This window comes from Lissotriton vulgaris, chromosome 9 (assembly GCF_964263255.1).
Source record: "Lissotriton vulgaris chromosome 9, aLisVul1.2, whole genome shotgun sequence".
In the NCBI taxonomy this organism is placed as follows: Eukaryota; Metazoa; Chordata; class Amphibia; order Caudata; family Salamandridae; genus Lissotriton; species Lissotriton vulgaris.
Window position 1 is genome coordinate 919,790,875 of NC_141697.1, and position 13,790 is coordinate 919,804,664.

The 13,790-nt window shown below is 46.3% G+C and overlaps 1 protein-coding gene across 2 annotated transcripts in view; it reads left to right on the forward strand.

The window, feature by feature from the left end:
• The window catches only part of SEMA3G (semaphorin 3G), a 206,131-nt gene that overhangs the window by 142,969 nt on the left and 49,372 nt on the right, over positions 1–13,790 (forward strand). For both annotated transcript variants that reach the window (XM_086938733.1, XM_086938732.1), the window contains exon 3: positions 13,269–13,331. In XM_086938733.1, coding sequence (XP_086794859.1) covers positions 13,269–13,331 — 63 coding nt within the window. The remainder of the gene's footprint in view (positions 1–13,268; positions 13,332–13,790) is intronic.

A 13,790-nucleotide genomic window follows, 5' to 3' on the forward strand; every position in this document is an offset into this window, starting at 1 on the left:
ATGTAGCCTTCCATGACTTTGTGATGTCTAGAAGGCCTGTATGGGTTTTTATTACGGAAACCTGGGCCACGGAGACCTCAGGACACGACCTTTTAATGGCAATCCCGGAGGGTTATGCACTGCACAGATTTGACAGAGCTAAGCGAAGGGGCGGAGGATTGGCGATCCTCTTCCAGTCGCATCTTACCTGCCGTATCAATGCTCTGTTGGTACCATCTGGCCCCTTCCAGGTACTGCATTTCCTTATCTCCTCATCTCCATCAGCATCCTTTGTAGGCCTTCTTATGCATAGGCCCCCAGACCCTAGATCAAATTTTAGCAGTGACCTGTTCAGAATCTTGGAGCCATATGTTGGCAAGCCCCACTTCACTATTTTAGGGGACTTAAACTTTCACCTAGATGACCTCACCTCTAAAGACACCTCGTCTTTGGTCGATCCCCTTGAAGCTTGTGGCTTTTTGCAACTGGTAAAAGGTCCAACTCACCGGGCAGGCCACACGCTGGATGGAGTTTTCTTCAAAGATCCTAGGGTTAAGACGGGTACTCCTGAACCGCTGGTCTGGACAGACCACCTGGCAGTACCTATAGAATTGACCCTTCCTCACCCAGACCCATCCAAGAAGGGACAGGCTCAGGGAGAGGGCAAAAGGAACTATAAAAACATCACTAATGATTCTCTGGCCGCTCTCATTAGTTCTGTCTCCCTGCCGTTAGACCCAGAGAATTACAATAAACAATTGGTCCTCGACAAAAATTCACCATGTAAAACAATTACTGTATTTAGTTGGATCAATTTTCAACTTGTTCCTGAAATAATCTTAGACCCAGAGAAGGCAGCACAAAAACTTGCCAACTCCATCATTGGAGCAATAGATGCTCTAGCTCCAGCGATACGCTGATATTCAGCGAGGCGCAGGCCCTCCGCCCCCTGGTTCACTGAGCCACTTAGGCTAATGAGACAGGAGTGCAGGAGGCAGGAGAGAAAATGGAGGAAAACATGGGACACTACTGACAGAGAGACTCATAAACGACTGTTAGGTGAATATAAGACCACGGTCAAGTGGATTCCCTCTGCTCACTACAAGTTCCAGACCCAGTGATAGGATCGCAGGAGCTCTGTGACAAGATCTCAACCTTTTTCTATGCTAAAATCGATGAGATCTCCATTAATCTGGAAATGCAGAAATAAATCACTTGGGATCCACACGATTCAGGCTCTCACAAACTTAGAAGCCTGGTCTAAAGACCCTACCAAGACTCTCTCTAACTTCCCACCGATCACACTCGATAACCTTAATTCACTGTTGAACAGGACCAAATCTTCCTCTCCTTTGGACCCCTGTCCTCTCAAAGTGATGAAGGAGTGTAGGGACACATTACTTCCTCCTTTATTGGAGGTTATGAATAGTGCCATGTTGCAGGGGGTTTTTCCTTCAGTCTGGAAGAAAGCGATTGTCAGGCCACTACTTAAAAAGCCCTCACTTGACCCCACAATCTTAAAAAATTTCAGACCCATCTCCTTACTTCCTGCCCCCGCCAAAATGCTTGAGGCCCACCTGAACTCGCACTTGTCTGCCTTCCTGGACTCCTCTGGGTTTTTAGATCAGACCCAACATGGGTTCAGGAAATTCCATAGAACGGAGTCTGCACTTACTATGGTGACAAACAACATCAGAATGAAAGTGGACCAGGGACAGACAACGCTGCTGGTCTTACTCGATCTGACCGCAGCATTCGACACCCTATCTCCCTCGATTTTAACATCTCGTTTGAGGGAGATAGGAGTGGAGGGGCCAGCTTTGAGCCTTCTGTCCTCTTTTTTAGACCTAAGAGAACAGAGGGTCAAATTGGGAGAATACCTCTCCCCTGCTAAATCTATGCAATGTGGGGTACCACAGGGGTCGGCTTTAAGCCCGACCCTACTTAACATTTATGTGGCCCCCCTAGCGAGATTAGTAAAAGCGCAGGGAATGGAAGTAGTGTTGTATGCAGACGACACTCAGATCATGTTGTCGCTGGCTCAATCGGTTAGCACCTCCGCGTTCAGCTTCAGGAGTTGTATGCAATCAGTCGCTGACTGGATGATACTCAACTCCTTGAGGCTGAATGGCGATAAGACCGAGGCGCTGATCTTTGGAAGAGACCAGGACGTGTGGTCAAATGAATGGTGGCCGCCATCCTTGGGAACCTGCCCAGTCCCCTCATATTCAGCTAGAAACCTAGGGGTCATTTTTGATACCTCGCTGGCAATGACCCTTCAGGTCAATAGAACGGTGGCCACCTGTTGGGGAGTTATCAAAATTCTCCGAAGAATAGTGCATGACCTTTCCCCGCAGGCTAGGAAACAGACATTGGTTGCGTTTGTCGGTTCAAGATTGGACTATTCCAACTCACTGTATGCAGAGATCAATAAGGGACTGATCCAGCGTCTCCAAACAGTACAGAATGCGGCAGCAAGATTTGTACTAGACATCCCCTGCTCTTCCACTGCAACACTAGCCAGAAAGATCCTCCACTGGCTTCCTATAGAGCACCGCATCTGCTTTAAAATCATCTGTCTATTGCATAGGGATTGAAAAGCTGGATCATCTGATGGGCTGGGATCACTTCTCTCTGGCTATGTCCCCAGCAGATGCTTACGCTCATCACAACAGAATCTTTTGGTGATTCCTCGGACTAAGAAGACCAGATGGGGAGGAAGAGCTTTCTCTACAGTTGCCCCTCGTCTTTGGAATGCACTCCCCTTGGAGCTTAAGTCCTTATCCTCACTGCCCCTCTTTAAAAAGGCCCTCAAAACATGGTGTTTCAAGAAAGCCTACTAGTAATTAGCTCTCTGGACTTGTAATTATTTTTGGTTAGGCGCCTTGATGCCCATTGGGCTGAGTTTGCGCGTTATAAATTTGCTTTCATTTCATTCGGAGTGCGCGTTCAGTAGTGTTTGAACTCGAGTTTCCCAACTTTATTTTTCCTTGCAATATTATATAGCGCCAACACGACAACATGGCATGAGCACAATTTACATTAGAGAAGAACACATTCATTTGTGGTGGGCACGGGGAGACAAAACGATTTGCCTGGAATCACAGGATGTTGAGCTGATGCCGAGATTCGGACGTAGTGCCCCAGCTCTAAAGTCCGCAATTCTAGAACTTGTGGCGGGAGGTGTGTCTAAAAGTGTATGTCAGTGCTGGCCATCAATGAGAGAGACCTGTGCATTTTTTAAATCGGTGGTGAAAAAATATGAGTATGTTGCTGGAGATGTGGGCCGCCGTGCCACCAATGTACTTACCGGGGGAGGGTAAACACCCATTATTCCACAACTTTCTTTCCTCATACCATCACTCCGCATACTTTCATTATGAAAGTACCATGACTCTGCAATGCCATTATAACGCACGGCATTACATTTTATATGCTTTTACCACGCATACATTTACCGCGCAATTCGTTGTAAATGCATGAATGGTAAAAGCATGTTTTTTTAAAGGTAAGTATGGGTATAGGGGTATATGTTTTGGGGTACTGAGGTATATGTTTTGGGGTGTTTGGGTATTTTAAGGGTTCAGATATAGTTTTGGGTTATGGGGTACAGGGGTGGGTTTAGGGATAGGTATGGGTTTTGGGGTATAGGGGTATTTTTAGGGTTCAGGGGTATGTTTGGGTTTTGGGGTACAGGGGTATTTTAAGGGTTCAGGGCTAGGTTTGATTTTGGGGGTACAGGGGTATTTTTAGGGTTCAGGGCTAGGTTTGGGTTTTGGGGTACAGGGGTATTTTAGGGTTCAGGGGTAAGTTTGGGTTTTGGGGTAAAGAGTTATTTTTATGGTTCAGGGCTAGGTTTGGGTTTTGATGTACAGGGGTATTTTTAGGGTTCAGGGCTAGGTTTGGTTTTGGGGTACAGGGGTATTTTAGGGTTCAGGGGTAGGTTTGGGTTTTGGGGTACAGGGGTATTTGTAGGGTTCAGGGATAGGTTTGGGTTTTGGGGTACAGGGGTATTTTTAGGGTTCAGGGGTAGGTTTGGGTTTTGAGGTACAGGGATATTTATAGGGTTCAGGGCTAGGGTTGGGTTTTGGGGTACAGGGGTATTTTTAGGGTTTAGGGATAGGTTTGGGTTTTGGGGTACAGGGTATATTTATAGGGTTAAGATGGGTTAGTGTTTAAGGGTGTTGGGGTATTTTAAGGAATAAGGGTGGGTTATGATTATGGGGTGCAGGGGTATTTTAAGGGAGCAGGGTGGACACCCGGAGCTGGAATGTACAGAACCTGGGAAGAAAAAACAATGAAATATTGGGCACAGCGCTCGCTTTTTTTTCCCGTAATCCCGCGCCCCGCACAGGCCCACGCCCCCAGCACACGCCCACAGCACACAATATGAGACATGGCATGAAGGGCGGAACGTACCACATGCCCCAGCGTTTGTTACGCCCCAGCACACGCCCACAGCACAACGCAGACACGCCCACAAGGGACTACTTTGCTGGCACAGTTCTTTTACCTTTTAAATGCATATGGTGGGCGTCTGCATAGCCTATGTCCTTCTGCTGCAACTGCCCTTTCCAACGCTGTATTGGGTGTTGTGATTGGTATTGTGGTTTCTGAGATTACCCGCCTCAAAGGTTTGGGCTCTCTCTTTATTATATTAGTATAGATATAGATTTTTCATGTATGTATCCAAATGCATTTTGCACTCTATGGCGTTATATGTCTCCCCCTTCTCTATGTTTCCCACTTCTCTGAGCACATTTATTTTCACAACATTACAAAGATGGAATTTTTCACAACTTTGTACTTAAGCCACTCTTTCGTATGCCTTCACTTTTATACAGTTTTGCTCTTCAAGTTGATCATCCGTTCGCTTTAATTCCATGCTGCACTCGTTCTTGTTCGTTCGTTTCCACCCCGCCATGTTGTTCTGTTTCTGCTTGCCCTGCTCCCCTCGCCCTCCTGTTGCTTTCTTGCTCTCTGTGATTTCACCCTGTGTTTTGCTTACCCACTCTCTGTTATTTTACCCTCCATGTTGCTTCCTCCGCCTGTGTTCTTCCCCACCATGTTCTTTCCCCTCCCAACCTCACACATTACTTTTTTAGTTTTTGATTACTGATCCAACTTGGATCGGTAAGCAAAAAGAAAAATAAAGCATTGCATAATTTTGTAGGCGCCTGCATGCTTGGTGCGTGCACCTACAAATTGACACAGCTGGTCATGAAGGCTTTTTTAGGTCTCGCCTGTCGATGCGCATGCGCATCGAGCTTGCGAGACTATGGGGGCTTATCCACTCTTTAACCAACTTGCAAGGAATCGTGGCGATTCCTTGCAGTGCACGAGAAATTTAAGCTCAATGCGCATGCGCAATGAGCTTAAAAGCGCGTGCACATGCCCCCAGCCGCCTGCCTTGCCTACTCTCTCTGTCACAGCCTCCCCCAGCTCTGCCCCCTCACTTCTTGATTGCACGGCCGCTAGGCCGTGCTTCCCCTACTCTCCTCCCCCCTCCTCCTCCTACTCTCCTCCCCCCTCCTCCTCCTACTCTCCTCCCCTGCCTGCAGCCGCCTGCCTTGCCATTTTCATAGACATAAACAACTTTTAGGACGGAAAAAAAGGGGGTCTACGGAGTAGTGCATCAGATACGTTACACACAAAATATACTTCCCAAAAGTGAGCTACAGCATGCAAGGATGTTGATCAGGCTTCAGGCCAAAAAGCAAAAAACATTCGTACAATATTACACCAACAAAACAAAGAGAAATATGTGGCAGGAAGCGAGGACGAGGATGTACAAACACAAAAGTGAAACAGCCAACTTTTGATTGGGGCAATAAACAAGCACTATTCATCCGGGGAATGGGACGGATTAAAGACAATGGTCAAGAGTTACACAAAAAGCCGTACGCATATAACAATAGCAGTTATTCACACGGAATTACATCAAATATAAGAAACATATTACGCAACTTGGATTCAGCGCTAACAGCATCAATAAACATTACATAGGTCTCTTAGCTTCACAAAACAAATGTGAGCTACAGCATGCAATGATGTTTATCAGGCTTCAGGTCACAAAACAACCTCCCCTACTCTCCTCCCCCCTCCTCCTCCTACTCTCCTCCCCCCTCCTCCTCCTACTCTCCTCCCCTGCCTGCAGCCGCCTGCCGTGCCATTTTCATAGACATAAACAACTTTTAGGACGGAAAAAAAAGGGGGTCTACGGAGTAGTGCATCAGATACGTTACACACAAAATATACTTCCCAAAAGTGAGCTACAGCATGCAAGGATGTTGATCAGGCTTCAGGCCAAAAAGCAAAAAACATTCGTACAATATTACACCAACAAAACAAAGAGAAATATGTGGCAGGAAGCGAGGACGAGGATGTACAAACACAAAAGTGAAACAGCCAACTTTTGATTGGGGCAATAAACAAGCACTATTCATCCGGGGAATGGGACGGATTAAAGACAATGGTCAAGAGTTACACAAAAAGCCATACGCATATAACAATAGCAGTTATTCACACGGAATTACATCAAATATAAGAAACATATTACGCAACTTGGATTCAGCGCTAACAGCATCAATAAACATTACATAGGTCTCTTAGCTTCACAAAACAAATGTGAGCTACAGCATGCAATGATGTTTATCAGGCTTCAGGTCACAAAACAACCTCCCCTACTCTCCTCCCCCCTCCTCCTCCTACTCTCCTCCCCCCTCCTCCTCCTACTCTCCTCCCCTGCCTGCAGCCGCCTGCCTTGCCATTTTCATAGACATAAACAACTTTTAGGACGGAAAAAAAAAAGGGGGTCTACGGAGTAGTGCATCAGATACGTTACACACAAAATATACTTCCCAAAAGTGAGCTACAGCATGCAAGGATGTTGATCAGGCTTCAGGCCAAAAAGCAAAAAACATTCGTACAATATTACACCAACAAAACAAAGAGAAATATGTGGCAGGAAGCGAGGACGAGGATGTACAAACACAAAAGTGAAACAGCCAACTTTTGATTGGGGCAATAAACAAGCACTATTCATCCGGGGAATGGGACGGATTAAAGACAATGGTCAAGAGTTACACAAAAAGCCGTACGCATATAACAATAGCAGTTATTCACACGGAATTACATCAAATATAAGAAACATATTACGCAACTTGGATTCAGCGCTAACAGCATCAATAAACATTACATAGGTCTCTTAGCTTCACAAAACAAATGTGAGCTACAGCATGCAATGATGTTTATCAGGCTTCAGGTCACAAAACAAAAATTATTCGGACAAGATAACACCAACAAAACAACGAAGAAATATCTGGCAGGAAGCGAGGACGAGGATGTACAAACACAAATGTGAAACAGCCTACTTTTTATTGGGGGAATAAATAAGCATTATTCACCCGGGGAATGGGACGGATTAAACACAATTGTCAAGAGTTACACAAAAAGCCGTACGCATATAACAGGAGCATTTATTCACAGGAAATTACATCCAATATAAAAAAAAAATATTTCCCCTCTCTACAGTTATGTGGACATAAGTCAAAATTCGGATAGCAACATGGAGAAAGCATATATAACAAGACAATGTTGCTTTAAAAATACATCATAACACAAAGCGGAGACATTGCATAAATTATTAAATAAGAGGAAGTATCACAAACCACAGCACAAAATTTAAATACACATCAAAATAAAAAGCTATACAAACATACATTTAATAATAACTGAAATAACATAACGTAGAGATGAAACAATATAAATTATTCACGCAGATATACAACATACTACACAATTACACACAAAAAAAAACTGCTCTAATTATTAACACAACTACTGACCAAAAGCAACCATTTTAAAAATTAGATCTGAACAATAGGATACAATGCATTACATACATAAAGAGCCGACAATTCGAAATAAACATCCTTCGTTGCAAAACAAAGACACTACTATGCCAATAAAACTAATAGGAAAAAACAAATCGAATAATTCATAACACTATACACACACAAAACAAACAACAAATAATAACTTACCTGTCGAACGATGCACGGAACAGACAACGAAGCCAACACTCCTTACACGGGACCCGCTTTCAACAATATGGGGATTTCCAATTAGACGCGAGTAAATTGTTACGCAACGTGAGAGGATCTTGAAATCTCATTGGCTGACACGGACGTCAATCAAAATAGTACGGGATTCAAAATAACAACTAGAACGCAATAACTTAAATACTTTAATATAATTATGGGACAGTCACACAAGCACACACACCACAATCACACAAATACACAACACACAAACACCCTCACACACCCTCACCCTCACACACCCTCACTCACACCCACCCTCACCCCCCACCCTTACAACACACTCACCCTCACTAACCCTCACACACACACCCTCACACACCCTCACACTCACACACCCTCACCCACCACCACCCTCACTCACACACCTTCACACCCTCAACCTCACACATCCTCACTCACCCTCACACCCTCACACACCCTCACTCACCCTCATGACCTCAACCACACACCCTCACATGTCCCCACCCTCACACACCCCCACCCTCACACACACCCGCCCTCACACACTCTCACACATCCTCACACACCCACACACATTCTCAAAAAGCCTCACACCCTCACCCTCTCCCACCCTCACTCACCCTCACCCTCACTCACCCTCACCCTCACCCCCTCACCCTCAATAACCCTCACTCACCCTCACCCTCACTCACCCTCACCCTCACTCACCCTCAAACCCTCACCCTCACTCACCCTCAACCCCTCACCCTCACTCACCCTCAACCCCTCACCCTCACTCACCCTCACTCACCCTCACTCTCACTCACCCTCACTCACCCTCACCCTCACTCACCCTCACCCTCACTCACCCTCAACCCCTCACACTCACTCACCCTCACCCTCACTCACCCTCAACCCCTCACCCTCACTCACCCTCACCCTCACTCACCCTCACCCACACTCACCCTCACTCACCCTCACTCACCCTCAACCCCTCACCCTCACTCACCCTCACCCACACTCACCCTCACCCTCACTCACCCTCAACGCCTCACCCTCACTCACCCTCAACACCTCACCCTCACCCTCACTCACCCTCACCCTCACTTACCCTCAACCCTTCACCCTCAACCCCTCACTCACCCTCACTCTCACTCACCCTCACTCACCCTCAACCCCTCAGCATCACCCTCACTCACCCTCACCCTCACTCACCCTCAACCCCTCACCTACCCTCACCCTCACTCACCCTCAACCCCTCACCCTCACTCACCCTCACTCACCCTCAACACCTCACCCTCACTCACCCTCAACACCTCACCCTCACTCACCCTCAACCCCTCACCCTCAACCCCTCACCCTCACTCACCCTCACCCTCACTCACCCTCACCCACACTCACCCTCACGCTCACTCACCCTCAATGCCTCACCCTCACTCACCCTCAACCCCTCACCCTCACTCACCCTCAACCCCTCACCCTCACCCTCACACCCTCAACCCTTCACCCTCAACCCCTCACTCACCCTCACTCACCCTCACTCACCCTCAACACCTCAGCCTCACCCTCACTCACCCTCACCCTCACTCACCCTCAACCCCTCACACTCACTCACCCTCACCCTCACTCACCCTCAACCCCTCACCCTCACTCACCCTCACTCACCCTCACTCACCCTCACCCTCACTCACCCTCACCCACACTGACCCTCACTCACCCTCACTCACCCTCAACCCCTCACCCTCACTCACCCTCAACCCCTCACCCTCACCCTCAACCCTTCACCCTCAACCCCTCACTCACCCTCACTCTCACTCACCCTCACTCACCCTCAACCCCTCCCCCTCACCCTCACTCACCCTCACCCTCACTCACCCTCAACACCTCACCCTCACTAACCCTCAACCCCTCACCCTCACACCCTCAACCCTTCACCCTCAACCCCTCACTCACCCTCACTCTCACTCACCCTCACTCACCCTCAACACCTCAGCCTCACCCTCACTCACCCTCACCCTCACCCTCACTCACCCTCAACCCCTCACACTCACTCACCCTCACCCTCACTCACCCTCAACCCCTCACCATCACTCACCCTCACCCTCACTCACCCTCACCCTCACTCTCACTCACCCTCACCCACACTCACCCTCACTCACCCTCAACCCCTCACCCTCACTCACCCTCAACCCCTCATCCTCACCCTCACTCACCCTCAACCCTTCACCCTCAACCCCTCACTCACCCTCACTCTCACTCACCCTCACTCACCCTCAACGCCTCACCCTCACCCTCACTCACCCTCAACACCTCGCCCTCACTCACCCTCACTCTCACTCACCCTCAACACCTCACCCTCACTCACCCTCAACCCCTTACCCTCACTCACCCTCAACCCCTCACCCCCTCACCCTCACTCACCCTCAACCCCTCACCCCCTCACCCTCACTCACCCTCACTCACCCTCAACGCCTCACCCTCAACCCCTCACCCTCAACACCTCACCCTCACTCACCCTCACAACACATATTGTGTTACAATAGGTGTCACATTTGCGAAAGATAAAACGATTGGCATTGTAAATAACAAAGCTATTATTTCGCTATTTTAAAAACAAGCACATAAATAAAAAATGTGTCCTTTACAATACCAATAACTCAAACTTTCCTAATGCAAGACCTATTGCATTGCTGTGCTTCTCTCCCCTGCTGCACTCTCCTGCTCTCTAGAGATGTGGCCTAACGACAAGAGCTGCCATCTAAGTCACGTAAATACAAAACATGTTGCATTCCAAATGCTATAGGTGTCACATTCGCAAAAGTTATAACTATTGGCATTGTAAATGACAAAGCCATCAATTTAGCAATTTTAAAAACCAACAAATAAATAACATATGTAATTTACAATACCAATAACTCCAACTTTTCTAATGCGAGACCTATTGCATTTCCAATGCTTGTTTCTGTTATTAGACATGCTGCACCAGGAATGTGGTGCTGCATGGCAAAAAAAACATTGGCAAACCCAAAAGGTCCTGAAGGCAAGACCTATTGGCTTAGTCAATACTCGTGTATACAGCGAGGACACTTCATGTTAACATTGTGGTACAGTGGCAGGTTTTGAGTTCCTTAGTAGAGCTGTTTGTGGGTTTCAGTGTTGAATAACATGCGCTGATGCAGGTCAGAAGTAGGACGTGTTGTAGGAATTTCAGAGAAGTTCTGCACATGGCGATGCAATGCTTTTTGTTCTTTAGTTCTGAGTGACAGCTTTAACTGTTTGGCCAGCCTTTTGTTTTGAAAAAAAAACTAATAAAAATACATACATGCATGAACAGATACAAGCTTTTGCTTAGCCCCCTTCGCCTATTGTTCTGTTCAAGTGTCATTCACCTTTTTACACCGTCGCCATCGCATACAGCACATGGTAATGGGCCAGCCCACTTTATCTATTGGCTGTCTTGCACTGTGTGTCACAGTATTTTTCCTGATCACATATGCAAAGTCACCTGAATTCGAATCAAGTTCAGTACCGGAACTGGTGTGCTCAGTCTGCTGGGCATTTATTTAGTTGTATAACTTTAATTTTTATATCCAAAAGCTTTTTGCATATTTCATATGGTTGAACAAAAAAGAAATAAAGCAAGCACTTGAAATGCTATAGGTCTGGCATTACTGAAAGTTTGAGCTATTGCTGTTACAAACAATAATGCAATGCCAATAGCTCAAACTTTCAGTAATGCGAGACCTATTGCATTGCAAATGCTTGATTTGATTTTTGGTTGGCTGGGTTTGGAGGGGCTTCGTGGCACATACTTCATCTTTCTAATTATCGTTGAAGCAATGTTTTTTAAAAAAAATTCTGGAATGTAAACATAAGTCAGTCAGAAGGGCAAGCTATTTTCACAATATTGATTGGGTCTTATGCGATATGCTTGACTCCATTCTGCTCATGCCTCTGCCGCCATAAGAAATGGGCCGTAAAGTTGATTGCGGTGTGCTGTGGTACTTACGAAAAAATTTTAATATATTGAAAAAATAGAGTTTGTGAGCGGTTCCGAAGAAAAGAAAGGCGTGGCTTGCTAAGCTCTATTTTTTAAATATTGTGCGGTTTTTATAAGCGGTGCAGTACGTCGCCTTAATCTTTAAGCGGCTGACAGGGGACAGGACAGCGGCATGACGCACTGCTTATTAAAAGCATATATTATTGAAAAAATAGAGTTTGGCGAGAGGCACCGAAGAAAAGAAAGGTGCGGTTCCCCAAACTCTAGTTTTTTAATATTGTATGTTTTTTGTGAGCAGCGCTACACACTGCCATCATCTTTAGGAAAGGTGAGGAAGAAAGGGAAAGAAAGGCGTACCCACCATTGTAAAAGTTGAAGGCGGTGTGCTCCGCTGCCTACTCAAAATTACAATATTGAAAAAATAGACTATGGCGAACAGAGCCAAAGAAAAGAAAGGCTTGACAAACTCTATTTTTTCAATTTTGTAAGTTTTTCGTAAGCAGCACAGCACACCGCCTTCATCTTTAATAATGGTGGGGAAAGAAAGGAGCGGCTGCCATTGTTAAAGCAGAAGGCGGTGTGCTGCGCTGCTTACAAAAAATCACAATATTGAAAAAATAGACTTTGGCGAGCAGCGCCAAAGAAAACAAAAGCTTGACAAACTCTATTTTTTTCAATACTGTAAGTTTTTCGTAAGCAGCACAGCACGCCGCATCCATCTTTAAGAATAGCGGGGAAAGAAAGGAAAGAAAGGCACAGCCGCTTTTGTTAAAGTTGAAGGCGACTTGCTGCGCTGCTTACTCGTAAACGTGGCATCTGTTACAGGAAAGTGATGCCTCCTTTAACAAGCCATCACCCAAAGAAAAAAAGAGTGTGTGCACAAAAACACATTAATTAAAGAAAGTGGAAAACCATTCGTAGCAGGGGCAGTCCGCAGGGAGGATCTAAAACAACAAAAGGCTGGAGTAATTAGACATGCTGACCAAACAGAAGGAAGCATTTATAAAAGGCATGAATGAGAACGAATGAAAAAAAGAGGAAGGGCTTCAAGCCACAATGTACATTATAGCATGAGTCGCAGAGGAGCGCATGCGCTGCCCAGGCTCGACCTAAAAACCTGTCAAATTTGGTAAGTTCAGACCTATTGCTTGGCCAATGTTTGTTTTTTGCTTTGATTTTATGCTTGCCTCATTTATGAAGGGTTGGATTACTGATGCTTTGCTGTTTGTGTCTTTCACTTTTAGATACATTGGCCACCGGCAGATGGTCAACGGGAGGAGTGTATCATCAAAGGGAAAGACCCCATGGTAAGTGAGATCACCGTTCCCTACACCATTATATTCAACCCCCACACTCAGGTTGAACAATGTAAGTATACCCACAAACTGAGCAGACTACATTCATATATTGCCATTGTACTTATCATTTATATGCAACAAACGCAATGGCATGAAATACTATCTTGGACCCTGACTACGAGTGATGCTGTTCCACTTGGGGCTGTATTCCACTAAGTGCCCTGGCGGTACAACGGATGTTTGCACCCACTTTGCACACCTCTGGGGTTCTTTGGTATTACAGCAGGGGCCGCAGACGCTTGTGCGCCCACTTCTATAATACTGAAACTGCTGTTGCACATACAGCGCCAGCGCTTTCTGATGAGGGTGTTCCCTCATTTGCATGGGGAGTGCTCCATACAAAAGAGAGAATCGCTTTGGCTCTGTGCTCGTGCCCTTTTACAGACTCCGGTGCAGAGGCAAAGAAGA